We start from the raw sequence: 27,513 nt of genomic DNA on the forward strand, positions 1-27,513 counted from the left end.
GCTCCGTGATGGAAAGACCTGTCTTTAGTGGGGGTTTTGAGAGGGGTTTGGTAGGTGTAGTGCTGTTGGACTCCTTACCCTCAAGTCAGTGCTCTGTAGACAGAGACCACTTCTGCCTAGTAGTGTCAGCTACACGTTTCGGGGGCAAATTTTGAATATCACTGTTTACCTGGAGTATTTGACAAAGGCTGAAACCTTTTTTGTCAGTCATGTGGTTTCGTGTCGGGTTGTTATGTGGAACAAAGTATGCTGCTGAGATTATCACCGAAATTGAATTCTCTAAAAGGCTTTTGCAGCTTTCTGTCAGGTAATATGAAATACATAGAAATGTACACCCACTGGCAACATTCACTTCCATATTTTTTTTTGTCATTAACTTCTTTGAGAATACAAGGGGATATTTGCAGCTATTTCAGTGGCTTGACATTTGTCACAATGATACAATTTCTAAAATCTAGACTGTAGCTGCTGCCTCAGCTCACTGAACCTCTTACCAAACAGCCTGTGAGAATTGCTGGTGACACAAACTCCTGCTATCAAAACTGATTCCATTGTGGTCTGACCTGATCATTTGCTCTTTTACACAAGTCACAGTCACTCTGTGTAATTTTATAGTGTAAATCAGATTTTACACCTGTGGAGCTATGATGTGATTGCATCTCTAGAGCCAGGGGGTACAGAGTTGGAAAACAAACCCATGGGAGCTGTGCTTGATCCTACTCAACTGTCGCTCACAAACTTCATTCTTTGCAGTTGTGTATTAAACAACATGACTAACATTTGCTACATGTTGTTTATTCTCTTATCTTCTCCCCAGAGAAGGGAACGTGTGTGTTGGGACTATTTCTTTCCTTGAGGAATTATGTTCCTCAAATCCCATATTGCCTGTAGAAATCATGTCTTTATTATTAACTTTTATCATCTCAATTAACCTTCACATTTGATGGAATTTGGGTAGCTGACCATCTGAGATATCACTGGAAAAGCTGTGCCATGTTGTATGTGAATAGTTACTGAAATGGTTGCAATGCAGGGAGCAACCATTTGAAGAGGTCTAATGAAACCTCTTTTTTGATTGTTAATTATTAATTTTTTATAATATGAGCTTGCAGCAGAATATTTCTCTCTGTGTTAAATGATAATAATTTAATTAATTGTAGCTGCCTAAAATAGCTGCAAGCAATCCCCCCTTTTCCTTGTGTCTTACGGTTTATCTAAGTTGCTTGATAGCTTCATGTAGCCAAACTGGGTGGGCTAATTCAGCCCTGCTTCAGCTCAGTTAACATAATTTGTTCCATTGCACTGGATTTTTTTATTAGACACCACATTAGCTTCTAATGAAGGTGTCAGATTGACAGACATTGATGCCATCTAGATGCACGATGAAGCATTGTAACGGTGATTATAGAAGTCTTTCCATCCTGGGGAGCCTCTGGTGTGTTTTCCTAAAGGTGCCTCCAGAATGAGCTGGCTGGTTTATGTTTAAGAGCTGAGGCTTGATCCAGATCGTTCACATCAAGGGCAATTATTCTGGGAATGATAATGAGTCTCATGCTGGGCCTCCACTGAGAATTCCATTACCAGCTTCAGTTAAGGGAACAGTGTAAGCAAGTGAGCAAACTAAAATAAAGGCCACAACAACTCTTTGGTCTAAGACACACTTTCTTGAGGGTAAGCCTTACCTCTAAATAAAGAAATCCACAGTTTGGATACTTATTAAAAACAGGGGTTTCTTTTCCTTGGTGGAAAACTTGTTCCACTGAAGTGCGCACAAGAACTTTTTGGGAAAACCCGAAGCTTTCTGCAAGCATGTTTTCACCAAATCCCTTTTTTCTGAGACAGAAACATTTGAAAATCTTGGACCAGCTCTGATACCACAGGCTCAGGCTTTTTCTTCTTCTATTATAGGATGTGGCATGAGGGCCCAGAGAGTTGTCCCGACTCAGGGTTTTCATATTTGAGCCCTCTGCCCAGCTCATTCTTGGCTGTGCCTGTCCCCCCACAGCTTCCCTGCGTTTTCCCATCCCAGTGGTGATGGGGCAGTTTGGCTGCAATTAGTACAGCTCAGATTTCATTAAGTAAATGACTGTGAAAGGCTTTCAATATTGGGACAAACCCAACAGAAACATGTAGATTACCCAACAGAGGATGTTCTCAATTTCTTTGGCCAGAAACTAAAATTCTTACCTAAGATTTTCAAAACTCTAGAAGAAGTTTGACCTTCCCCTTCCCTCAGCCAGCTCTGAAGTTTGCAGCCGATGGTGTTTTACTAGACTTGCAGCACTGACTTAATAGCTCTTTAGTTATTAGAGGATAAATGTTCATGTTCTACAAGTTTAAATTATATTAAAAGCCTTTATTAGCACCACTTGGCAAAATATCTTTTGGCTAGCTTTCTGGCCTTGGGCTAGGCCATTCTTGTGGTTTCTTAATGACATACTATGAAATTGATATAATTTATGAGAATTTGGTGCCAGGTTTTGCGTGTATTAAGAAGCATTTGCCGTTCGTGCTTAATGCTGCTGAGCAAAATGAAAAACATTAAAAACTTGAGTTATGTCTTGCATTCATCTGGCTTGATTTTCATTGTGCATGGCCTTTGGTATTTTTATGTATATATATTTATATTGTGTTCTTTTTAATATTATCTGGTCTCTGAATTACTGGTGGTTGTTCAGTTCTGGCATGTAACAGTGCTGTTACCAAAGTTACTTTCTATTTATTTTCCAACCCTCCTTGAGTAATTTTGGCAAAGTTTTCTCAATGAAAGAGCTCCTCTGAGCCACGCAATGGGTTTCCCCACAGTTGGGAGAAGAATTAGGCCACTGGGGCAGCTCATTTTTGTGAAGGCAACTGTTTGTGCCATGGGCCAAAGGCCTCAGAAATTTCTTTCCCACGAGACTTGGTGACGCTCAGGCAGTGCTGGGGTGTGATTCAGCTGGTTGGTATTTTCCCCCTCTCGGCATCTGTTTATTTGCTTTGCCACCAAGGCCGCCTCCTTTCCCTTCTGCTGATACAGTGTTAGTGTGAAAAACGGATGGGGCAAAGCACCCAGCGGGTGGGAGGAGGCATGTGCGGTGGGAAAATAGGGCTGGGAGAAAGGTCTGGGGCTTGAGTAACCTTTCTTAGGTGTCTTTCCATCACAAGAGTTGTTTGTGGCAGAGGTGTGAGCTTTGCTGAATGCAGAAGCCAGCTGCCGTGGATCTGACTCGATGCTCTCATTCTTTCCGCAGTGGGGAAGCCTCACAAGTGCAACTACTGCGGCCGGAGCTACAAGCAGCGCAGTTCTCTGGAGGAGCACAAGGAACGCTGCCACAACTATCTGCAGAATGTCAGTCTGGAGGCTGCTGGGCAGGTCATGAGTCACCATGGTGGGTGCAAGCCGCCTCCTGAGCTCCCTTGGACTTGGAGCATCTTGTGCGGGTGTTTCTCCCATCTCTTTCTTCCTTCCTTTTGTCTCTGCATGACTTCCCTCTTAGAGATTGCTTACACTCAGAGAGGAAAAGATGGGCTTAAATCCTCACTCTGTCCAGTTTAACAGCCCTATTTGTGCTTATTTTGTTTAAGTCAGTATTTCTCTTTTTAGTAGGTGTACATATGCAGACATGAAAATAAAGCCAAGTCACCTGTTCACAGTTACCCAAAAAGTCCTATCATAGAATCATAGAATGGTTTGGGTTGGAAGAGACCTTAAAGACGCTCCAGTTCCACCCCCTGCCATGGGCAGGGACACTTTCCACCACATCTGGTTGCTCCAAGCCCCATCCAGTCTGGCCTTGGACACCTCCAGGGGTGGAGCAGCCACAGCTTCTCTGGGCAACCTGTGCCAGGGCCTCACCACCCTCAAAGGGGGGAATTTCTTCCCAATATCCCATCTATGCCTGCCATCTGGCAGTAAGAGGGCATTCTCCTTTGTCCTGTCCCTCCATCCCTTGTCCCAAGTCCCTCTCCAGCTCTCCTGGAGCCCCGTTAGGCAGTGGAAGGGCTCTGAGGTCTCCCTGGAGCCTTCTCTTCTTCAGGTGAGCACTCCCAGCTCTCCCATCCTGGCTCCAGAGCAGAGAGGCTCCAGCCCTTGGAGCATCTCCATGGCCTCCTCTGGATTTGCTCCAGCAGCTCCATGTCCTTCTTATGTTGGGGGTTGAAGCCATGTATAAAATGTCTGATTCCCCTCCCCTTCCTTTCTGATAGTGAGTGATAATTAGAAAAGATAAGGATGGCAGAGGTATTCAGAAGTCATTATTTCTACCCTCTGTAATATTATCTTACCCCTTCAAAAAAGGGAGGGATGGATGTAAAAATCTCTAGAGCAGAATGGAATTCAGTAGTGTTGTAGAAAGTAATTATAACCAAAAAAATGTTTGTATGCATTTACATTTGCTAGTATTAATATGTTAACTAACACTGCATGTGTTAATATACATAAGGACTGAAGATTGCCAAATAGATTGTTGAAAGCAAGAAATGTCAAACTCTGTGAATTTGTTTTCAGAAATTTCTGGAGCTATTAGTATGGATAATGAGCATAATGTCTCAGACTGCAGGGTTGAAGGCTTATCTGTAACAGTAAATGCTAAATGTAAGCTGTCCAAAAATGGTTATAATTTTATTCAAAATTAGTGGCTCACAAACTCTTCTAAAAGTGAACTTCTTTTAGCTTTTCAAAGTTGTCGTTAGATGTTTGGTACTTGAAGTGTTTAAATTTTTTTACTATTCAGAAAATTATGAAAACGGTACGTTTTCCATTTTGATTTAAAATTACCATATACCTACAAATACACTAAAAAGTTAGGTTGTGGATAAACAAAAACACAAAAGAACATTTCCACTTTTTTTTTTCCATTTTGCTTATCGTGGTTGAGTGGAGTCATATGGCTTAGTCTGGAAATTATTTCTATAAAATCATTTCTAAAAACCTGAAAATGCAAGCTGAAATAAAATCTATTCAGCATTGCTAATATAGGCTATATTTTGGTGAAAAAAATCTCCAAAATTTTTAAAATAGTACTTTCCCATGATCAGTTTAAACCTACAAAGGCACACTAGACATTTTTAGTATGTTGCCAAAATATTCATACAGATCTATTAAGCAATTGCTCTCTTTCTAGACACCTGGGAGACTAAAATCAACATTTAAAATGTCATTGATGATTTTAAAGATATTGAACTGAATGATTTATCTGCCTGAGGTGTCTTTTTTCTGGTAAAAGTCTGAGAAAAGGCAGATTTCAGGGCTTTGCTCTTTGGAGGGACCTGTTGTGGGCTTGGTCAGTCAGGTAGGAGTTGAACCACTGAGTTAATTCTCAATGAAATACACACTCCTCGTACAACAAGGGCATGCCTGTCTTGTTAACCAGGGAGGGATGCCTTCAGTCAGCCTTTCCTAAGGGAATAACAGGAAGCTGCCTATAGCTGTGACAGCCAGGATGTTTGAGATCCTGCTGTGGAGGAGCTTCCCTAATGCCGCTCAGTGTCTGGGTTTATTACACAGTTATTTATTAAAATAAAAAATTAAAATAATTAAACTTTCTGAGGAAATCTAAAGCTTTTTCTAAGCTGCTTAATGCCATGACAAGAAGGGTAAGTCCTTAACCTTGTCTACCCAAAGAAGCTGCAGTGGTTGACCTTGCATTGATTTTTCTACCACCTGAAGTTAAACCAGTGCAAACCCCATGTGGACAGTTCTTTTATTTACAGCCTGACTGACTTTGCTTGGGCTTAAAATAGAAGTGTTCACACAACCGCTTCACTTTTCTCAACAAAATTAGCTTAAAACAGCACTTTGAATTCAACTAGTGCCTCTTTCTCCTCCGGGCAAATATGTGTGTGCCTCCCCTGGTGAATGTTTAAGGGGATGTTTGATCCACTGTCTTCATTTAGTTGTTTAGTGAGGGCACAGCGAGGACAGGCAGCGACAGGGAGCTCCAGATTCAACCGGGACCAGTAGGAAATCTCAGCTCACATCCCAGCATCACTCACCCCCGTGAGGCTCAGCATGAGGGTCCTGAGCACCAGCCTGTAGAGGTCTGCAGCTTTTTCCTGGGACTGTAAAGACACCAGGGAAGAGTACAAAAATGATTACTCAGCTTAACGTTAGGCCTTATACTAACCCAGAAAAAACTGTATTAAAAAAATTGTATTAAAATTGTATTGATTTCCTTCTCTCCCATGTCACACATGGAAATTACATTCCTGAGGATGACACAGTGTGCTTTGGAGACTTTTATTTTGCATCCTGTTGGGGTTGAGCTTTCCTGACTCTCTTTCCAAATACTTGGTGTTTTGTTTTTGCTGGGCATTTTGAAGCCTTGAAGTGCATTTTGGTGTGACTGCTGCTCACAATTTCACCCTTTCACACAGAACAGGGAGAGGTGGGGATTTTCTACCAGCATCCTGCTCCTCCTGCTTTAACAACACCAGCATTGGCCAACACTAAACATTGATCCAAATTATTTCTGCATAAACTAATTGTTCCAGAAAACTGGAAGCAGCCCCTAGAGGGTTTGGATTTTTTTCAGGCATTGTGCTCAAGCCCATCCGTTTACAGACATGCTACAGACATCTACTTTGGTGTTCTCAATTATCTCTGTCTTGCAGATGGCTAGATCACCTGACTGAAGCCACAAGGGGAAGCAAGAGAGGAGGAAGGAGGGCTAATTTTGTGGGATGGGTAGGAATGTACAAGTCTCTGGGTCTCGCTCTGTCCTCTTGCAGGGTGCCGGTTGCTTGTTGAGCTGCCCCTCCTTGTGTTCCTGATCCTTGCTCAGCAGGACAGATGCTGCAAGAGAGATCCCATGATTTTGTTGTTGAAAATTTTCAGCTAAGCAGCACCGGCTCTGGAAAGAGAAATTAGTCTGCAGTCTCCTAGCTAGCAGTCTGTTGGGGGTGACAAAAGGGACAGTCCCTGAATGCCAAGAACATGACCTTTGCAGGAAAGAACAGGGAGAAATGTTGAAGGTTAGCTGTGGGTTGTACCCAGTTATGCCTTCTTCTCCACTGCCACAAAGCCAAAAGTCCAGAGAAATTCTTCCAGGGAAATGGAGAAGCGTCCTCTTTTCAGGACAAGGAGAAAGAAGCCTATCCCTAGGCTGTGCGAGGCTCAAAGGCCAGCTCCACATAAAACACACAATGGCCTTGTGTCTTTCCCTCTTACATAGTTGCTTAAAACGTCGTTAAAATGCTGGTCCCACAGGACACTTCACACCAGGGTCCATGGGAATATTTCCTGTCATTTCTCTGTGCACACACACTTCTTTTAAATAGCAATATTGTGAGCTTCAGAGAGGAAATTGAGGTTGATGGAGTAATACTAATTTATACCAGCTGAGACTTAGCCCAGTGTCTGGTGTCTGCACACAAAAGTATTTATCAGCAAAACACACACTGGGTAATTTTTTTACTTCTCTTTTTTCCCCTCTTCTTTCCTCACTGGAACAGCATAAACTTTTTTTAATAGTTCATGTGGTTTCCTACAAATTAAGAAGTAAAAAGTTAAAGATAATCACTTTGAGTACTATGATTGAAAGACTGGTGTCTTCAGGAAAAGAAAGACTCTTCTGAAGACGATCCAAGTTTGTCAATTGAGAGTTTAGGCTCAGAAACACCACTTTGTGTTAACTGCAATTGAGATTGTTGACAGTGTCAGAGGTGGTGAACTCTTGCATGGACAATCCAGGAGCGCACTCTGATAGCTGATGAAGAGCATCCCTGAACAGAAACATACTCAAGTATGGGCTTTTCTTGGGCTGGAAGCTTGATTTTTAGAATAAGAAAGTATTCCTGAGCTGAGACTGTAAATGCTCAGCGTAAAATGAGTTGCTGTATCTGAGCTAGTTATATCCTGTCAGCTGTTCTTTGGTTGCTCTCACTACCAAGGTAATGAAGTAGGATGTACTACAACAAAGAAGGAATTGCATTTACTGCTGAGTAAATGTGTACACGAGTGTCTACCACAGAGCAGCTGATTGTTCAGAACTGGTAGTTGTGTGTGATCTATTTGGTTCCCCCTTTCTTATTTTGTTTTTTCTAAAACAAAAAAATAATAATGGAGGGTGGGCTATGTATCCTTTATTTGTATGGTTTTTAAATTGAAATGAAAAGGAATTTATCTAGCTTTGTCGATGTGATATTTAACTTAACTCTTTGGGTTTCTAAAATGTGATGTCTTATCTGTTTGGTCCAGTTTTGCCTGCCATTTCAATTGTTTCAGAAACTAGACTATTTCCTTCTTTCCCTTCTCCCAGGAAATCTGCGTAACAAAACACACTCTGGTAACGTATTTCCATCATAAGACAAATATTGGTGTGGTTCAGTGATTCTGTTGCAAAAGAGCCATGCCCTGCTTTATAGATTTGGATTCTGAGGTGGGAAAAAGTACCTTCAGCATGAAAGAAAAGAAAATGCTTTTATTGTTGATGATTTTAGTTTTAAAATGAGTCCAAGCAGGATTTTTGCCTGACTTAGAGAAGAGCAGATGTCTTTTTTAGCACTATTCATTTTTCATGGAAGAAAGGTTTCAAATTCTGTGTAGGAAATTTTACACACATATGCCCAGCAGCAGAATTATTTAATTATTACTTAATTGTTATAAGACCATATGAATGTCACTACATTTGGGGCTTATTCAGATGGCTTTCAGAGTAATCAGGAGCTTTAAACTGCTTCAGGATGCCTTGAGCAGGTGTTCCTAGGAGGGATTGAGAGCCCCCTGCACCTTGCTAGGACCACACCACCAGCCTTGTGTGTCCTGTGCAGCAAGGGCTGAAATCCTTCAAGTGGCATCCAGGTGGATGTGGCCCATGGCAGTCACATCCCAGGATTCACACGGTGTGTGCGTGTGCGCGCATGCAACCACTGAGCTTGGGTAAGCCAAAAAGGACAGTCAGATGCCAGCTCCCAGTGAAAATCAGCAGACATAATCTTTCCTTTCTTCCCAAATCTCCTTGGTAAATACTTGAGTAGTGCAGATAGCTCCTGACCAAGCACGGTATTTAATTAACCTTAAAACTTTACCCTTAGCTATTAAAGTATTCCAAGCCTCCCAGTCTACACTGGGCATTAATTAGGTCACTTGAACACTGCATCCCATTTTGTTGCAACATTAGATTCATTTCATATTTATGCTTTTTTTTCCCTCCCTTTCAGTGATGCCAGCAGGACTGCCTTGTAAATGAGAAACTATTGTGTTTCTCAGGGGGAGCATCCTGTACAAATAAAAAAGCAGCAGAGTAAATCACTTTATAACATATGGTAGATTCTAAGCCTCAAAGTACTCAGCTTTCCATAGCAGCAGAGGCACAAATGGAATCAAATGAATAAATTGCCATGTTTTCTTATTATGGATGTCTGAATTGAGAAGTTCACCTGAGCAGATACTCTGTTTTGTAATTGCCTGGTATTTGCTCTTCCTTACTAGAAAGAAGGCAGAGACAAGGCTTTTATCACCCCATTTTTTGTATATTATGTGCTAGCAAACATCTGTGTTTAGGAACAGGGGGTAGATTATTCCATGTCAGGATCCTGAAGGTAGTGCAGTTACATGGGAGGAAAGTGGGCTGGTGGTGTTCATTTATGGCACTGTCTGGGAGAAGGTGTCTGTGACACAAAAGGCTGCCATGGTGAGAGACCGGAGGAGGGCTGGCAGAACATGAGGGTGCCAGTCCTTCTCTGCCACCTCTGCAATATCCAGCACTTCACTGGGAGCCTGATCTAAGACAGGGAATACAATGGGTTCCTCTCAGCTTACAAGCTGTAGGAACTCTGTGCCAGATCACCGCAGTTTCTGTTTTTCTGCCATCCATTCTTTATACTCCAACCATCCCATTAGCACATGGACTGCTGGCTGATCCTGCTCTGGTTTTTCTTGCTTCCTTCCAAAGATGAATGCAGGACAATTAGGCCTGGTATCAAACTCATAGCAGCAGAGCAGAGCTATGCACTTGATATGTATTGCAAATGACTGGGACTCTCCAGGCCTGATCCACAGTCTGGTACCACTGACCCTTGGTGATTATAAGAGGATGCTCAACAAAACCAAAGTACTTTGTAGGTACTTAAGAATGGCTATATCAGCAAGTGACATAAACTCCTGTGCAAGTGGCTCACTGCCCTGGTCAGAAGCCTGTGCAATTCCTACATTTGAGCTGTAGCACCTTATTCCCTAAACCAGCAAATGACAAAGAGTGAAATGAGTAAAGACAGAAGAAGTTGCTGATTTTTTATTTTTGTCTCAAATACAATGTATGAGCATTCCCCTGATGTAGTTAGCGCAGGAATGCTCCCTGCTGATCCCAATGATGTGAAGTAAGTTGCAGAAAACCTCTATTCGCAGACTGTTAGATCTGTGCTTGAGGGGATAAAATATTAATCAAAAAATGGGTAGTTTCTGTGTCTGATTCTGAAGGGAATTTCCATGTGATGTTAATCCTGTAATTCCAGTATAGTGTCTGTTGATTTTACAGTCTCATTACAGTGTGAAGAGAGGAAATATGCTTTAGCAAACTCATCCTTCATTTGAGAACCCTTTGTCTCATGGAACACACAGCCAGGCCCAGCAAACACAACTCATCAATGGCTTGTGTGATTTTTAATCATTGAGATTAGTGCAAAAATATAATAAGAGTAATTATGCTGTATGATAAGTGTGAAGGGAATACACAAAGAATGATAACTAAAGATTTACATTGGTGACAGGTGACCGTGTTGAAGAGAGAATAACACAAAATGTCACCTACAGAATGAGTTTCAAAAGTGTCCCCTCCTCGCTGGCGATCTTGAGTGTCCAGAACAAAACAAGTCCTTTTATAAATGCTTAAAATTGGGTTTCTGCTAAATAAGATGTTCCTGAGGAGAGATGTTTTGTGAATGTGGCTCTGCTTACAGGTGATTGCTGTCTTGATGCCCAAAGCGTTCTCACACCTTGCTTTATGTTGTGTTGCATTTGTTGCACAGTCAGCAGGGCTCAAATGATTTGTGTTGTCTGTGAAGTGTAGACCAGACCTGTCTGATAACCATTTTTTGGTTTTATGTAGTACCTGCTCTGGAAGATTGTAAGGAACAAGAGCCTGTGATGGACAACAATATTTCTGTGGTGCCTTTTGAGAGACCTGCTGTTATAGAGAAGCTGACAAGCAACATGGGAAAGCGTAAAAGCTCCACCCCACAGAAGTTTGTGGGTAAGCTGGAACTGAGCCTTTTATTCTTTTTAGTGCATGGGTATAGGTAACATGCTATTGTAACAGCCAGAAGAACAAGGGCAGAAGTAGCAGTCTCACAACTTGGTTCTGATACGACAATGGAGGTGGTTAAATCACAGCAAGAAATCATGATAATTATTGAGTTCATTTTACCAGTCCAGAGAATTCAAAAGTGAAGTCCACTGCCATGTAAATGCCTTAGAAAACTTTGAGCTTTTTACTTAATGCTGGGTTTTTTTGTGGTTTTTCTTAAACTTTTCTCTAGCCCTTTTGAGATTTAGACTTGTCATCTTCCCTCTCCTTGCTCCAGAAAAACAAAAACAAGCTAAGACTCTCGTATAATTATCTGTCTCCATATGTGTTAAAAAAAACAAACAACAAGTATCTGAAGACTTCTAATTTGTATTAAATTTCTGACACTTGGCAACAACTGGTCTGATAATACTGGCATGAGGAAGTAAATCACATCCCTTGTGTTGGAAGAAGTTCTTGCTCCAAGTGCAGCACCTTGCGCACAGTAAACTTATTAATGCATGAATATGAAACAGCGTTGGGTGGCTTTTGGTTACTAGATTTAGAATCCTAGGTCAAGAATTCATATTTTGCTTTGAGTTTTGACACATTAAAATTATTCAGCTTATAACAGGTGACAGTATGGAGAATTTTACTTGGTTTGAGCTGTAACTTAAAACTGCTTTTTACTGCTACTGAAGCAATGCAAAACTTCTCAGGAGGGAAGCTGGAACAGAGAATTGTTTGGGGTGTCAGACTCTGCAGTCACATAATAGGCATTTTCCATGCTCACTCCCTGGAAGGGCAGTCACACAGAACTTACGGGTGTCTCATTTTGCCCACACTAAGGACATTTACAGAGAGGATCAGAGGACTGTAAGCAATTAGCACAGCCATTTAGAAAAGTTGTTGCCCCTCAGCTAAATGCAGATTCAGATGGATTTGTTAAATCACCCCTGAAGGTGGCTGTAAGTAACCTACATGGTTTGGAATAGCAGGGGGCCAGCAGTGTGCAGCAGCTCACCTGGGGGGACTGACACACTGACCTCGCTGCTCTTGGTCACCTGGCCATTCCCAAATACCAGTGCTGAGCCAAGGTTAGGTCAGCAATGATCCATCCCACATGAGGAATGCTGGGAGACATCAGTATTTCCTACATTGTTATAGTTTTAGACCAGAAAGGTGATTTTACTTGTCCACTCACGCACCATTGACCATATGTTGTTCTTGTGTTCAGAGGTAAATGTACTGATTGGAAATTCTTGCCTGAGAGATGCTGTACCACATTATTATTCTCTTCAGCAGGTTAGACTATTTTGTTGTTAGATAAATCTGTTTTTTTCTATAGGTATAACATGTCATTATCCATATGTAGGAAAAAAAGTACCCCCTTTCATATTTACCATATCTTATTTTTCTGATCTTTAGTGGCATCACAGTGTTTAGAATAACAACAGTCTTCACTTGGCTGCCTTTCTTTTTTTTTTTTTTCCCCTTCACCATGACCTCACTTTTCTTCCCTTTTTCTCCCCAATTAAATATTGTTCAACTCTATCAGGAAGAATGTGTAATGGTTCTCTTGCTTGCAGGAAATTTTCCTGTGTATACTGCAAGCGTGGCACCTATCCAAAACAACTTAATGGTGTTTATCAGAAGGTCATGTAAGCATAAGCTAAAATCTTTGCATGCTGCATCTATCAATGCTTTACTGCTCTTTCTGATCAACAATCTCCAAGGGACCGTGGTTATGGACCACAGGCTCTCTGGCTGAATTTTCAGGAGGAAAGGAAGCAGCGTACAGCAAATAGAATGAATTCATTTTTGCGTGAGAGATTTGGTTATCTATCTGATATTGAGGTACTACTCTTACCAAACCAGTTTAAATAGTGGAGACAGAAAGTACAATTTGTGATGTGCAGGAGTGTGAGTACTTCTTTTTGCCCCTTGTTCAATAAGAGAGAGGCAGACACCAGTTAAATTAAAAGCAGCTGTCTTCAGGCTGGTCACGTGAAGCAGATTCACGTATTTTCAGCTGGAATTTGGAGCTTACTCTTAGAATGTCACTGAGGTTAAGAACTGGCAGGATGCAAAAGGAGACATTTATGTGGCTTACGATAAGACCATGGTTGTTAGAGTAAGAATTAAAAATACACGGGCGTCTCAGAACAGATGAAGATCAGCCGGCTGCCAAATTACAGTCAGCTTCTGGTTAATGGGGGTCAGGGAGAAACTTCCCCAGGGGGAAATGCTGGAACAGCTTTCTCCAAGATTTCTTGCAGCTTTCTCCCAAGTGTCCAGCATTGCAGCTGCTTTAGATACTTGATGAGATGGACTACAGGTATCACAGGACAGCTGTGTCTGTGTGCTTTGATCTAGCTTCAAATACCTGTTTCGGGGTTTATTTGAATGTCATATGGCCAGAGGGGAGAATGTTTTTTCTTCTACTTCACTAATGTAGGGCAAGGATAAATAGAATTGGAGCATAGTTTTAATAAAAATTCAGAATGATTGGTATGATTAGCTGGTTTTAAGTAGAATTGGCTAAAGAGGAATTTAATTTGGAAACCACGTTGTACTGGTCTATTGGACTGTTTATTGGTTACTTCTGAGCTCTGTGTTTTACGCCCTCTCCCTCCCATGTTATCATTTATTTTACTTTTTTATGTCACACTCCATTTCTCAGGCTCTGACATCTTTGGAACTGGTTCATAATTAAAGGAATAAATAATTCAGGTCACTGGCAATTTACAGCTTTCTTTGCTGTCTGTGCTGGAGTAACTAAACATGGATGATGAAAGGAATCAAAATAAGGTTTGCATCATTTATCCAAGTAGCCCATAAAGGATGGGTAATATTTCTTGATCTATAAAGCCTACAAAGGACTGACAGGGTGTTTGGCAGCTGGATCAGACCGTCACCAGATCCATTTCTTTATCCAAACACAAGAACGACACAGGTGGCCCGAGCAGGTGACAGGCACCAGTGGGCACCAGACACACTTGCCTCCTGGAGCTGTCCTCCAGTCCCACTTTGCCCCCACTTGGGAAGGAGCTGCTCTCTTTCATGGGAGGCTGGAGCCACGTCCTGTTACAGAGCTGTCCATCCTGTCTGTGGCAGCACAGCCATCACGGACATTGCCAGACCACAGCAAAACACTGAAAAAAGGATGTTTGATGGCAAGATTCATCCACAGGTCACGTTAGATTACTGGACCAGCATTGAGTACACAGCGTGAGGTACACAAACCTGGTATGGTGTCCAGCCATGTGAACAGTATTGCTGAAGACAGTAGGAATATTCATGTGCACTACTTTAAACTTACATTTAATTACCTTGCTAATCAGGGCTACGTTCCCCGGCAGAAGTGATGCATCATCTCTAAGGATAACATGGTTGTTCTCTATGCATCACTTTAGAATAAGTTACACTAAATAGAATGAACTATTATAGTCAAAAATAAAATGCTGAGTGATAGCTGTGTTGAAATGTACTAATGCAGTTTGGAAGAGATCTGGGATTACAGTTCTGTTTCTAATAGTGATTTATATACATTGTGTTCCAAGAAATTTTGGCAAAAGGTGATAGAAGAAGATTCTTGAGTAATTTAATTCTTGAGTAGCCAAACCACTTGTAAGTAGTGACTCCTTGAATTTAACTTACCCTACTGGAAAAAAGTCTGGTTTTATGCAACAAGGAAGTGAAGTAGCAAAGACAATGAAAACCAACCAAAATTATTTATCAGACTTCATAAAATCAGCTTTAAAATTTAGCTATCAACAACTAGCTAATTGCATGTGTGAACACATAGCAGCATGTGTATCTTGTATCATATGCATATAACCTTTCCTGTTTAAAAAGAAGTTATTCCATGAGCTTGACTTGTCCTAATACTCCAAAACCATCACTGGAAAAGCAGTGCTGCTGAGCTGAGCCCTGGTGTAAGCAGTGGTCAATTTGTTCACCCCCAAGGAGAGCTGTGATGCACAACATGCCCTGTGACTGCCATAATGTACCAGCATGTGGTTCTGCTTTTTCACATCTGTCATGCCATTGATGTAAAAATGTTACAAGGATGTGAGTTTGGATTCACACAGTGATGAATCAGCCAGCTTCAGCATCATTATATATTTATTTATCCCGTGTCAATGAAAGGCGCTTCTGCCTTTTACCAAGTGAAACTAAGCTATGCACATGGTTTCTCTATTTGTTTTCTTGCCTAAGTCGACACTGGGAAGGGAGGGGTGTGTGTATGTCTTTTTTTCTCAGTCCAAAAAGGATAGAATCTTTTATTTTGAGGGGGGGAAACTGCAAAGGTCAGCCTCCACTGCTCCTGTAAATGCCTTCATTCTTCATTCTTGGCCACATGCTGTTATTTAATGTTTGGGTTTTTTCCTGCTGGTTAAAGGATTTACATATTGTGGCTCTAAAGGTACCACCATAACAAGCCCCCTGTACCTGTTGTTTAGGTTTCTCACTGTGCAGCCCTGTTGTAAGGTAGGTGTGAGGAACCTCAGATTGTGGGGGACATGTGAAATGGTCCCTTGAATTTTGGGGAGAGTATGTCCAATGACATACTCTGTCCAAACTTCAGTGACCTCAGTATTTCAATCCATTATCTACCAGTTAACATGTATTTCCTAACTTGAAGTATGGGCACAGTCAGGCCCAGTGGAAAGTTTGGAATTGCTCTGGAAGTTACTGCAGCCACATGTTTCACCTGGAATAAATAAAATAACCAGAAAGAAAGCTCTTGGTGAGATTACTGTTTTACCCATCTCAGGACAGGAACTTTTTTGGAGGTCAGTAAAAAGGTAGAAGGAGATTAACTTTAGACTCTGGAATAATTTCACCCCAAGTCAGAGGCTTTCTTTCCCTCCCCACCCCTTTTACAGTGAAACACTGCAGTGATTATGTTGATTTTGCTCATGCATTTGCTCTTATCTCTTAGGTGAAAAGTTCATGAGATTTGGCTATCCAGATATCTCCTTTGATATGAACCTAAACTATGAGAAGGAGGCTGAGCTGATGCAGTCTCACATGATGGACCAAGCCATCACCAATGCAATCACCTACCTTGGAGCTGAGGCACTTCACCCCCTGATGCAGCACACACCGAGCACAATTGCAGAGGTGGCCCCGGTCATCAGCTCAGCTTACGCTCAGGTCTATCATCCCAGCAGGATAGAGAGGCCTATCAGCAGGGAAACAGCCGACAGCCACGAGAACAACATGGATGGCCCCATCTCCCTCATCAGACCAAAGAGTCGAATCCAGGATAGAGAGGGCTCCCCCAGCAATAGCTGCCTGGATTCTACTGACTCAGACAGCAGCCACGACGACCGCCAGTCCTACCCAGGAAACGCTGCCTTAACCCCCAAGATAAAGCCAAACCCGGCTTATGTGAAGGAGGAGGCCAAGCCTTTGGATGTCACAAAAGCTTCTAAGGGCTCTTTAAAGGATATGTACAAGGTGATCAATGGAGAAGGGGAGCAGATTAGGGCTTTCAAGTGCGAGCACTGTCGCGTCCTCTTCCTGGACCATGTCATGTACACCATCCACATGGGCTGCCATGGCTACCGGGACCCGCTGGAGTGCAACATCTGTGGCTACCGGAGCCAGGACCGCTATGAGTTCTCGTCGCACATAGTCCGGGGGGAGCACACATTCCGCTAGGCCTTCTCATCCAAAGGGGACTCGTATGAAGTAGAAGAACTGCACATGAAGAAATACTGCACTTACAATCCCACTTTTCCTCAGACATTGAGACGCCTATTTTGTTGTTGTTGCTGTTGTTGTTGTTGCTGTTGTTTAATTATTATTATTAACCTTATTTTTTGTGGACCCAACCTCATTTGCTCTGCCCAGCTTAAGAGTGGAAAGAAGGAAGGGAATGGATAAAAGAGGGTTTTGTTGTGGCCATCACTTTTTGGGGAGTGACCTGCCTTTCTTTCTGTGGGAATTGGAAGGCAGTCTGTGTCCGTCTCTTGTACACCGGGTCCTCTTTTGGGATATCGCTCAACCCTGTCAGGTGCTTTCAAGTCCCAACAAGATGCCACTCATTTACAATTTCAGAGGAATAGGTAGAAACATTTCAGAGGAGAGCCTTTTTCTGATGTGTAGATACAGTGCGAGCTTTCGGTGGCTGGAGGAAAGGGGGGGAACATTGTTCAGCAGAATGAACAATTATTTTTAAAGAAAAACTGTTAGGGAGTTAGGAGCATGAATCAAAGTCAATATTCCTTTCAAAATTACTTTCAAGGGTGAGGTGTTTTCCTGGGTTCAGTGTGTATTGCCCCTCTAGAATGTAAATAAAAAAAAAAAAAAAAGATATATATGTCTTAACACTGTACCACATTACAGCATTTTAGTTTCTTAAGTCTGAGGGCCTTCTGTGGTAAGTCTGAGGCTTTGTGTTTTTATTTTCCTTAACTTATGAAGCACCTTCTTTTAGAATTGTTGATACTCTGTTACTCCATGCCTATGTGTTGTCTCACTGGCTTCTTAGAGACCCTTGTGGGCCTTACTTCTTTAGTTGTACCCTAAGTTTTAAGAAAGAGCATTTAGAAATAACATTTAATCTTGCTTCTAGGACAATAAGTGGCCTAGGAGTGGGTGAGAGTCTGTAGTTTACTCAAGAGGTTCTGCTGCTCTTCTGAAATACTTTTGGTTTAAAATTACGAATTTAAAAATGACAAAAGTACTAGTAGCAAATATAGGTATATATAGATATATAGTTATGTAAATACTTTCTCATTCTACTATCACAGTGTTAACCTCTTGGCAACAGCCTAAACTAAGACTTGCAGCTGGGAAAGTATTAGGAGCCGGATCCTTGGCCAGCATTAACCCTCTTGGCTCCATTGAATTTAATGGAACTGCTCCAACTACTTCAGCTACATCAGGATCTGAACCTCGACTGTTTTTTCTCTTGTTGACTTCTTACTTGCTAATTTGCTGAACCACTGATGTCCTTTTGTTTGTAAGTCATCAATTCTGCTTAATTTAGGGGTGGAAGTGTTAGCAGGTTTTGCTGGATAGCCTTGGCTCATGGCGAGCACAGAAGCCCGGCAAACCAACAGGTCACATACGACCTTCTCTACTTCTTCAGAAAGTGATAAGTGGAGATGTAAGTGCTGTGTATTGATTTGGACTTGGAAGATTTCATTTTTATTCCTAATTTATTAATTTCCCTGTAGGAAAAGCAAATGGAGAAACACACTCCAGAGAGAGTCCTTGATCTACAGACTGGACAAGAAAACAAATCCACTGATCTGTTTTGTTTCCTTTCTCTCTCTCTCTCAGTAAATAACAAAGCCAGCAACCACCCAGCAAGTTGCATCAGTAAAAACTGGGCTTAAACCTACAGGACAGATTGCCATTGAAACCCAACTGTTTGTACCAATCACAATTGAAATGTTGTTGTTTGGCAACAAGAGCACAGCTTGAGAATGGAAAGATCTGCATGGGTTTAACCCCCTCCTCACGCATGGTCTCCGTGCGCTTGGGGAGACCTTTTCCAAAGGATAAAGTTACTAAAGTATAAAAGAGAGAGCAAGATCAGGCCATAATGAATTCCCATCTGCTCTCTCCAATCTGTGCACTTGATGCATATGCCAGTTTGCTGTTCGTTTTGAGGGTACTGGGTTTTTTTCTTCTTCTCTTCCTAGACCTGGAGCATTTGAAAGTAGGAGCTGAGTGGTATTGATTGAAATCTTTTTATGGTGACATTCTTGGCAGCTAGAACCTGTGTTTAGAAAGAATACAGTAGATCATGGCCAGATTACCTGATGACTGCTTCCCAGCACTGCAATGCTATTAAGTAGGAGCTGGTAAAGTCTTGCAGTAGCCTATTAATTATAATACAATATGGAGAGAAATGTCATCTTGTGTAATGTGAGACCTATCAAGGCTGGGAATATGCAGGCTTTGGAGAGACAGATTTAAAGATCTATTCCCAACATTGTTCTTAATGTCGTTGGGTTCCTCCCCCTCCTTCTTTCTTCACCCTAATGTAGAGGAAACTGGGGCAAATGAACCAGTGCTGTCCTCCGGACCATTCTCATTGTCTTGTGCCTGGTGCAGTCAAAGGAGTTTGTGCAGGAGAAAAGCAGGGAGGTGCTGGAGGGCATCGCTTTTATTCCGTGTGGCTGATTCTCTGCAGTTAGGGAGGTGGGCTTAGGAGGCGGCCAGCCATGCTTTGTGTCAGGATGTGCCTGGAAATTCAGAAAAGAAAGAAAAAAGTGCTTGTGATTTGCTGAGGCAGGAAAGGTCTTTTAAGAACACGGTGGAGAGGGAATGGTTCTTGGGCCTCAGGGTTGCTGGGCTTGCCTGGGCCTCCAGAAAAACACGTGCCCAAGCCAGAGAAAAGGTTGCCGGCAAATCCGTTCAGTCTCTGGGGGCAACACTCCGTTCTCCCCTCTGTGGTCAGTGAAAAAACATGGGCTGTGGTTTCTTGGAATAGTTAGCACTAGGGAAAAAGTGTTTAAAATTTCTGCCTTTGTTTGGGAAAGCACCAGAATACGGGAAAGGTAGAGAATCTCTTGTGTATCCACAAATCAGTTGGCTGCAATTACATCTGCAGTTGGTTAGTGTGCCCTTCGGTTCACTGATGACTCACTGATACCTCCAGTAGGGTGTATTCTGTAGATGTTTAACGGATCAGATGGGGAGGCCCACTGATTTTGGACCTGGCTTCAGTTAAATCCAGCATCTTGATCTAATGGTAGCAGGCGAGATCTGTATGTCCCGGTGTCACGGGCACAGGGGCGGGGGAGGCACTGGGGAGTTATCTTACAGAAACTACATTTTTTGGAGAGGAAGAAACTTGAGGGGTCACATTAATTTTTATTATCCATGTCCTTTTCTAAACATTCACTGAAGATTTTCATCCTAAAGTTAGGAAAAGAAGAAAGATTAAATTCTAGTTCAAATTTTGAACAAAATTTTGGATTAACATGTACTTTAGAATTCAGTTCCTAGTGAAAAATATTTGAGAGCTTTATGTAATGCAGTTTGTCCCTTCACAAAAGTGAGCAAAATGGGGCAGCAGAGATTTCTTTGGGTGTTTTTTCTTGCTTGCTCTCTGCAAGAAGTGGATTTCTAAGAAAAGCTCTTGAGTTTCGTCGAGTTCATTAGTCATTCATAGTGTACTAGGAATTTCGGTAGCTAATCCTTGGCCTCCAAATCCGTTTGTTCTGAGTATTTGCTGCTGGAAATTGAACCTGGCTGATTTTTATTGCACTCTTCTGAAATTCTTGGAATCAGGTTTCCGGTTAAAAACATGCATTTGCAAATTTAGAATTGGCTTCCTGTGAGCATTCCCCATTTTCATTAAAAAGAAAAAAAAAAAAAACGAAACCATTTCTGTGCACATCCCTGCCAGTAAACCCTTTTGCTTCTTTTACATCAAAAATGGCAATATTCTGACTCAGTTTAGAGGATTAGAAGCCTATTAATTAAAATAGAAGTGTGACTGCTTATTCTGCTCTTGGTGTGATCCATATCCTTGGAGCAAAGGGCATTATCTATATATCTGCAGTTATGACTGATGAATTTTACAGCCACCTCTCTTTGTAATCAGTTAGGAGTGCACATCAAAATATATTGCATTTTTCAGTAAAGCCTGCTCTTTACTCAGTAACTTATGGGATTAAAACAATTTTATTCTCCTTAAAAAGTGCTTTCATCTGTGATGTGATGTGAAAGGTGTCTAGGCATTAACGTGTAGTGGTCTGTAGTAGAGGGGAAGATTCTAAATGGGTTAATTGGCCTGATTTTCAGTGATACTGGTTTCTACAATGTGAGGACCCAGTTCACAAAGTAGCCAGTGGACCTAAAGTATTTTTACTGCAAGGTGAAGAAATTCTCAATTGCCAGAGTTTCCAAATTTCTTTCTGTTTACAAGGGCTTCCCTAAATTTTTGCTGTCAGGCAGGAGGTCGGTAATGAAACCCAACCCTTCAAAGCTGGGCTTTCATGGGACATTATTACTCTTTCCCAGGTCCTGAGCTAGCTTGTTCTGATTTGAAAGAAGCCAGACAACAGACACTTCTTCCTCTAGAAAGGAACTTTGGAGATAATTGCAGCAAAGGTGCTTATTTCAGCCAAGGGCAAGAGCTACAGTAATACAGTTCCTTCGCTGGACAAATTCCTTTCCTTAACTCTTGCTGTGCTTTATAATGTAATGAGGGGGGAGGAGGGAGACTGCCAGAGTCACCTAAAGTTAGTGTGGGATTTTAGGAAAGAGTGATGAAATTGGCTTTTCTGCTAGTAATTCACCTCTTAGCTTGGCTTAGTAGCATTTAAAAACAAAAATGGATGGCCTGTGGTCTGGGACAGCTGGAGAGCTTGAGAAAGTATATTTATATATATATATGGTATTGTGTAGTTAGGTATATGCTTTATTGTATATGTGCCTTTTCCAAATGCATTTTGGGAGATCTTGATGTCGTTCATGATATCCTACCAGACCCTTTCAGAATGCACGACGAAATCCAACCCAAAGGAAACATCCCTTCTCCTGCTTAGCACCCTCCTTGGCAGCTTGACCCAGAGAGAGGACCTTGTTGGTACTTTGCTGTGAGATTTTCTGGAGTCAGCTGGCTTTTAGGAGTGGGAAGGGCTGAAAATTACCCTAGCCAAGTGCATTCCAGCTATCCAGCCAGAGCTGGTCTGTAGCTGGTCCCAGGGAGCACGGCATTCCCAGCACGATGCCAAGACTTGCTGTGGGAGCCCCCAGCTGCACCGTGCCCTATGGAGAGCCAGAGAAGCGTCTCCTGTTTTCTCCCTCTCAGCGCTTTAAGTAAAGCACCCTTGGAAATGGACTTTGCTCTGCTTTAAAGTTCCCACTTAGGAATGGGAGCAGACTTTAAAGCACTTGCTTCAACCTGGAAAAACAAATGTTGCAGGTCCTTTGGAAGTGGTTTGCAAGTTTGCCTGTCATGCTGCTGCCACCCCAGGAACTGGCACAGAGACGAGAGAAGCCCATCAGTAGGTGTTCAGGGGGTTCATGAGCTGGAACACTGTGGTGACGAGCACAGTGCTGGTTCTGGGACTTTCTCAGTGGGTTGGTGACCTGGTTTCAGGTGCAGTTGTTCCCACTGTGGGGCTGCAGAGCTGAGTGTGCCAGCACAGCCAAGGCAGGAGGGCCACCATGGGCAAGGTGGCTGGGCCAGCAGGCTTTGGGCAGACCCTGAGTCCAGCAACAGCCCAGAGCCACCCCCTTAGCACCGCTCTGCTGGGCCCAGGCCACGGCAGCCACAGAGGGGTGGTGAGGGGAGCAACCAGGTAGAAAAGAGCTAGAATTTGCTTTGTAGTAAATAGATTGCCTTTTATCCCATTGATGTGTTCTGAGGTATAAGCAAAGGAGAACATCACTGGTTCCCAACTTAGTTTCCAATTTGACCTCCTACATCTGAAAGAGTGGGTCGTGTCCTTCTCCTACCTGGCTCTGAAATGAGCAGAGGACAGTCAGGAGGAGGTGTGGGCTCAGGCTTTGCCATGCTGCGTGCTTAACAGGCCAAGAAAACAATAAAACCAGTCTCTGTTTAATTCACCCACCTTCCCAGTTGATCATGCAGATTCCTGGTTCCTGTTCGCTTCCAGCCTTTGGAAAGGTGGTTATCAGTATGCTCACTTGGGTCCTCATCTTTGAAGATAACTTCCCATGCTCTCTCCTTCAGTACAAACTTCTCCTTTTCATCTTGGGGCCTAATTAATCGGTGGACAGAAATGACCTTTTCAGCAGAGACCTGCATTGTTGTAGTAAAACGAATATCTTTTACAGTTGCAAAAAAAGAAAAACAAAACAAAAAAAACTGTGATATTTTCACTAGCAGTATTTCACCAGAGTGAATGACAGTGAAGAATCAGATTATGTCTTGAGAGGGGCTGGTACTACGTGGACCCTGTTGGGAGAAAGGGAGCAGCCTGGCCCAAAGCTGGGGCCGATGCTTCCTTCCCACAGCAAGTGTTGGTTTAGGTAACTGCACTGCAGCCCAGGAAAGCATTTGAGCACCATCAGCCTCGTGCCATCCCTTTGGCTGGATCTGGAAGTGCACAGGAGCTTTGCAGCTGACTGTGTGTGTTTGGTCTCTCCCGTTACCTGTGAGATCAGGGCCAGTGGGTGCAGCACAGCAGCTCTGGGCAGGCCTCGGTTGCAGCGCTGAAGGCGCCTTCCCTTATTTTGTGTAGCAGCCTTAATCCCTGGGTACCAGCAGCCTCTGCTCTGTATCACCAGGCTGGATAAAGGACGGATGCCTCCCGCAAGGCATGGGGGGAGCACGGCTCCTTACGGGCACAACGGGGCCAGTTTGCAGTAAATCGGGCCATTTAGTTTTACCTCAAGTGACATCGAGTAAGAAAAGCTTCTTGCAGGGGTGGAGGTCACTGAATCCCTACTATGCACTTACTGGGATTTGACATTGCTTACTGGAAATGGATGTTCATTCCTGAACACACTGTAACAAGGGAAGGACTTTTTTTGGTTGTTTTTGTAGTCATTCAGATTCTGAAACTGTGATCAATTATTTGACAAATTGTCAAGTGTCCTCAGAGCTTGAACACATTCACTTCCTCACCAGGTAGCAGTCTCCTCTGGCTTTCTGTGCTTGTCTCTTTCCCCCTTTTCCTTCTTGGAGCTTTAAGTCTGGGCCTGCTCTTATCTCCTGTAGCTTTGGGCTGTCTAGGGGTTTGGGGGGTTGTTTTTTGGGTTTTTTTTGTTCATTGGCTGTACAGTCTGTTTACATATTTTTGTACTCAAGTGTAGTTTTTTATTAAAAACAGGAAAAAAGAAAAAAAAGATAGTTGATTTGAGAAAAAAAATTAAGGTACGTACTCTTTGTAACACTTTAAAGATCTAGGGTACCTTTGAGATGACTCTAAAGTGATGTAATTATAATACTGTATTTTTGCCTTCCTTTTTAGTTGGTTTTATTTTCTGGTTGTTTTGTTTTGGTTTTTTTTTCCTAAAATGTATATCTTTTTATGAGAAACTGGAAACTTTTAATGCAAATGTTTAGAAAGATTTAAAATTGTAAAGTAAAAAAAAAAAAAAAGGTCATATAATTTTTTTTTCCTGTTGGAAGAAAATGCTTTAAGAAAAGTTTTACTACTGTTGTATTCCAGGGTGGGGGTTACCAACCCCAAATTTGCTTCTTATGCTTCATTCTTGGATTCTGCTTTCTAAACATGATCATTGCAGAGATGGATGATTTGCTTATATTAATTCTAAAAACAAAAGTCACCAACAAAAACACGGTTTTGGGTTATTTTTCTGTTCAAGTGCAATACTTACCCTGACATCTTATTAATGTACAGTGGTTTCTGTGTTCCTTCCTCAGTCCACACAAGTCAGTGAAACAAAATGCTCTACTCTAAATGCATTTAAAGATATGGTTCAAGTAAACTGATTTTGATTGACAAAAGATGAGAAACTGTAAATTAAGGCTAAAGCCCATAATTTACCTCCTGCTTATCGTTGGCATTGAAACACATCCACATCCAGAATTAAGGACATACCTGTTCTTGACTCTTCCTTCCTCTTGTCTGCTAATTGCAGCTTTCTTTTTTAAGAAAAGCACTTAATATTGATGTTCATTAAAAATGACAAAAAATAAAAAGATCTTTTGGTCTGATCCAAAACCCATTCAGTGGAGACTCCTGTTGACTTTGAGGATGGATTTTGGATTAGGCCTAATCTCTTAGCTAGGGCAAAACTGCTGTTTACTCTAATGGGAGAGATTTGCCTGCATAAGAATTACAGGACGCGTGTCCTTTATCTACCTGAGAGACCAGAAAAGCTTCTTTAGAGTTGTCCTTGTCTTATATAAGTTTAGACAGGACTTGTTTTACATATCATACATATTTATATATAGTGTATTTTTATTGCCTTCCCTCCCGCCCCCCAGTAGACTGAAGCCGCTGTTCTGTAAATATGTATTTAGGTACATAATAAAAAAGGAATGAAATCCCATTGAGGTTTCTTGGAAAGGCAGTTCCTGCGCATGCACAGTAGCCACTTACATCTTTTAAATTTGTATTTAAGAGATTTCTTTGTAATAATAACAAAGGAGAGGAGGCTCTTTTCCCTTCTGATTGATTGCCAAAATCATTGCCCAGCCCCTGGTGTTTGAGGTGAAGAAGAACACATTCGGTGGGCGACTGTGGCGGTGCCGCTGGGTCTCACTCCTTGGGCCAAATTCTGGGCACCTCCCGTGGGGGCTCGGCTCCTGCTGCTCCCGGGGGCCGTGCTGAGCAGCGGGACCCGGGCACGGCCCGGCCGGGGAGCGGAGCTTCGGGCTGTGGGTGTGACCCCTTTGTCACCGCATCTTCCCTGGCTGCTCCGGAGCTGCACTCTGCCCTCCTCAGTGCTCTTTGCCTGATGACAGCCGGGCAACTAACCTGGGAAATGACCCCTTTTTTCTCCCAGGCAAAGAATTTTCAGTTCTGTGATAGATCTTCTGAGCTCAAATTGAGGAATCTTAAATTAAAAAAAAAAAAAAAAAAAAAAAATTAAAAATACGACATCCCACTTTACTCAAAAAGCCAGTGAAGACACTGGGAATTGTCCCACTTCTTTATGTGCTCATTGGAAGGTGCTATTATAAAAGGAGTTCAGAAACAATCCCCTTGACAGTGGTGCATGTGAGCAACCCTAATGTAAACCTGTATCCCCCAGCTAAAAGAGTTTTGCCGCTATAGACTGAACTATGGGACTTGTTGTTACATTTATTTTCTTCTTAGCATACATGCATACATATGGTTGCACATCTGTATGTGTGTGCTCTGTACCTGTGTGAGTGTTGTACAGCCATGTGAGAGTGGGAGTCCGTGTGTGCGTGTGTGTATAAATAAAAGAAGCTGCAGAAACTTTGTAATACTTTGTGAAAAGGATTATATTATAAAGGTTTGTACTGTCTTGAGTGCACAGCTACTGGAATAAATGTAGGGAATCTCAGGAACAAGTATATAATTTGTCCAAGAATTATTTCTTCTCTGAAGTGTAAGTGCAGTTTTTAATTCTGTATATTATTTAATATTTTACCAATAAAAATAAACTTCTGACACGAAAGGGTTTTCCATTCAAGCTTTCTGGAGACGTTGGTGTATGCGTACACTTTTCTTTCTTGCAGCAGGAAATGCAGGTGGTGGTTTGGCACTTCCCAGGAATCCCATTTCCACCTGCTCACAAACCCTGTTATTTAACTAGAGAGACTGAGTGTGTTATGAGTTGGGGTTCTGAGCATGGGCTATGAGACGGGGGAGTGGGGCACAGATGTGCTTTTAATATTCATTGGAGCTAAAGAAATACCTTCCATCAGCTTCAGCATCAGCGAGAGAAGCGTTTGTGAAGGTCCTACTGTGTCAAATGGTGGCATCGGTCACCTGCCAATTGTTCTGTCATGTTTTTGTAATGAATTAGTGGCCTAAGATTTTTCTGGAAACACTTGGACTGCACACACCTTTGAACCCTTCCCTCAGCACTGGTTTTTGGCTGAGTTCCCTCTGTCATATCCAGAGGTGATGTTCCCAGTAGGGATTTATTTGGCATTTCACATTGCCTAACTTGTCCTTCCTTTCATAACACAGCTATCGACCTGGTAGCATTTGCAGTACAAACTCTTCAGAATAAAAGGAAGATCTCATGAAGCTTCATAAATTGTTTGTTGTTTGTTTTACGAATCTCTTGTAAATTCTTGGTTAAAGATTAACCAGCCTCTCCCCATAATAAAAGTGTTCATCGTTCACGACAATGGAAATTCCTTAAGATATCATCTGAATAAAAGTTAATCTTCCTGTAAGTCATGTTTGATGTATGTTGTCTCCAAGAAATGCTTCTGTTCAATGAGCAGAATTTCCCCTGATTTCTTTCACACAGGACTGCTGGATTACTGATTTTACTTCAGAAAAACCTCAAAATTCAGCTAATGGGACAGTCTGAATCTTTAGTGCATGGAGGAGAAATCCCATTGTGCCATTGTAGGACAGAAATGACTGGTTTGATGGACTCGGGGTCCTGTGCCAAAACTTACTGGAGATGGTGATGCTCTTTTCATCAACTTCAGCTAAGGGTCTGAGGGTTGAGGGGGGAGTTCATAGGCAGAAATTAAATGACTTGATAATCCTTAGGACTGCTGAGTCATTTTCAGGGGTGAGACTGTGTGTAGCTTCATGTCATTAAGGAAGAGGCTCTCAGAAATCTCCTGGCCTTGATTCAGGACCAGTGTGGTGGTGTGCCTGTGTCTGGGCAAGAGCCACACCACGGGGTGCCATTGCCTTTTCCTTTAGATCACCTTGTCAGCAGCTGCAAG

General features: G+C 42.2%; 1 protein-coding gene across 12 annotated transcripts in view; it reads left to right on the forward strand.

Annotated features, from left to right (window-relative positions):
* IKZF2 (IKAROS family zinc finger 2) overlaps positions 1-26,273 on the forward strand; it is a 147,563-nt gene extending 121,290 nt beyond the window's left edge. For all 12 annotated transcript variants that reach the window (XM_069021777.1, XM_069021776.1, XM_069021786.1 and 9 more), the window contains 3 exons: positions 3,234-3,371; positions 11,028-11,171; positions 16,153-26,273. In XM_069021777.1, coding sequence (XP_068877878.1) covers positions 3,234-3,371; positions 11,028-11,171; positions 16,153-16,877 — 1,007 coding nt within the window. In that variant the 3' untranslated portion in view covers positions 16,878-26,273. The remainder of the gene's footprint in view (positions 1-3,233; positions 3,372-11,027; positions 11,172-16,152) is intronic.
* The last annotated feature ends 1,240 nt before the right edge of the window (positions 26,274-27,513 follow it).

Source organism: Aphelocoma coerulescens, chromosome 7 (assembly GCF_041296385.1).
Source record: "Aphelocoma coerulescens isolate FSJ_1873_10779 chromosome 7, UR_Acoe_1.0, whole genome shotgun sequence".
Taxonomy (NCBI): domain Eukaryota; kingdom Metazoa; phylum Chordata; class Aves; order Passeriformes; family Corvidae; genus Aphelocoma; species Aphelocoma coerulescens.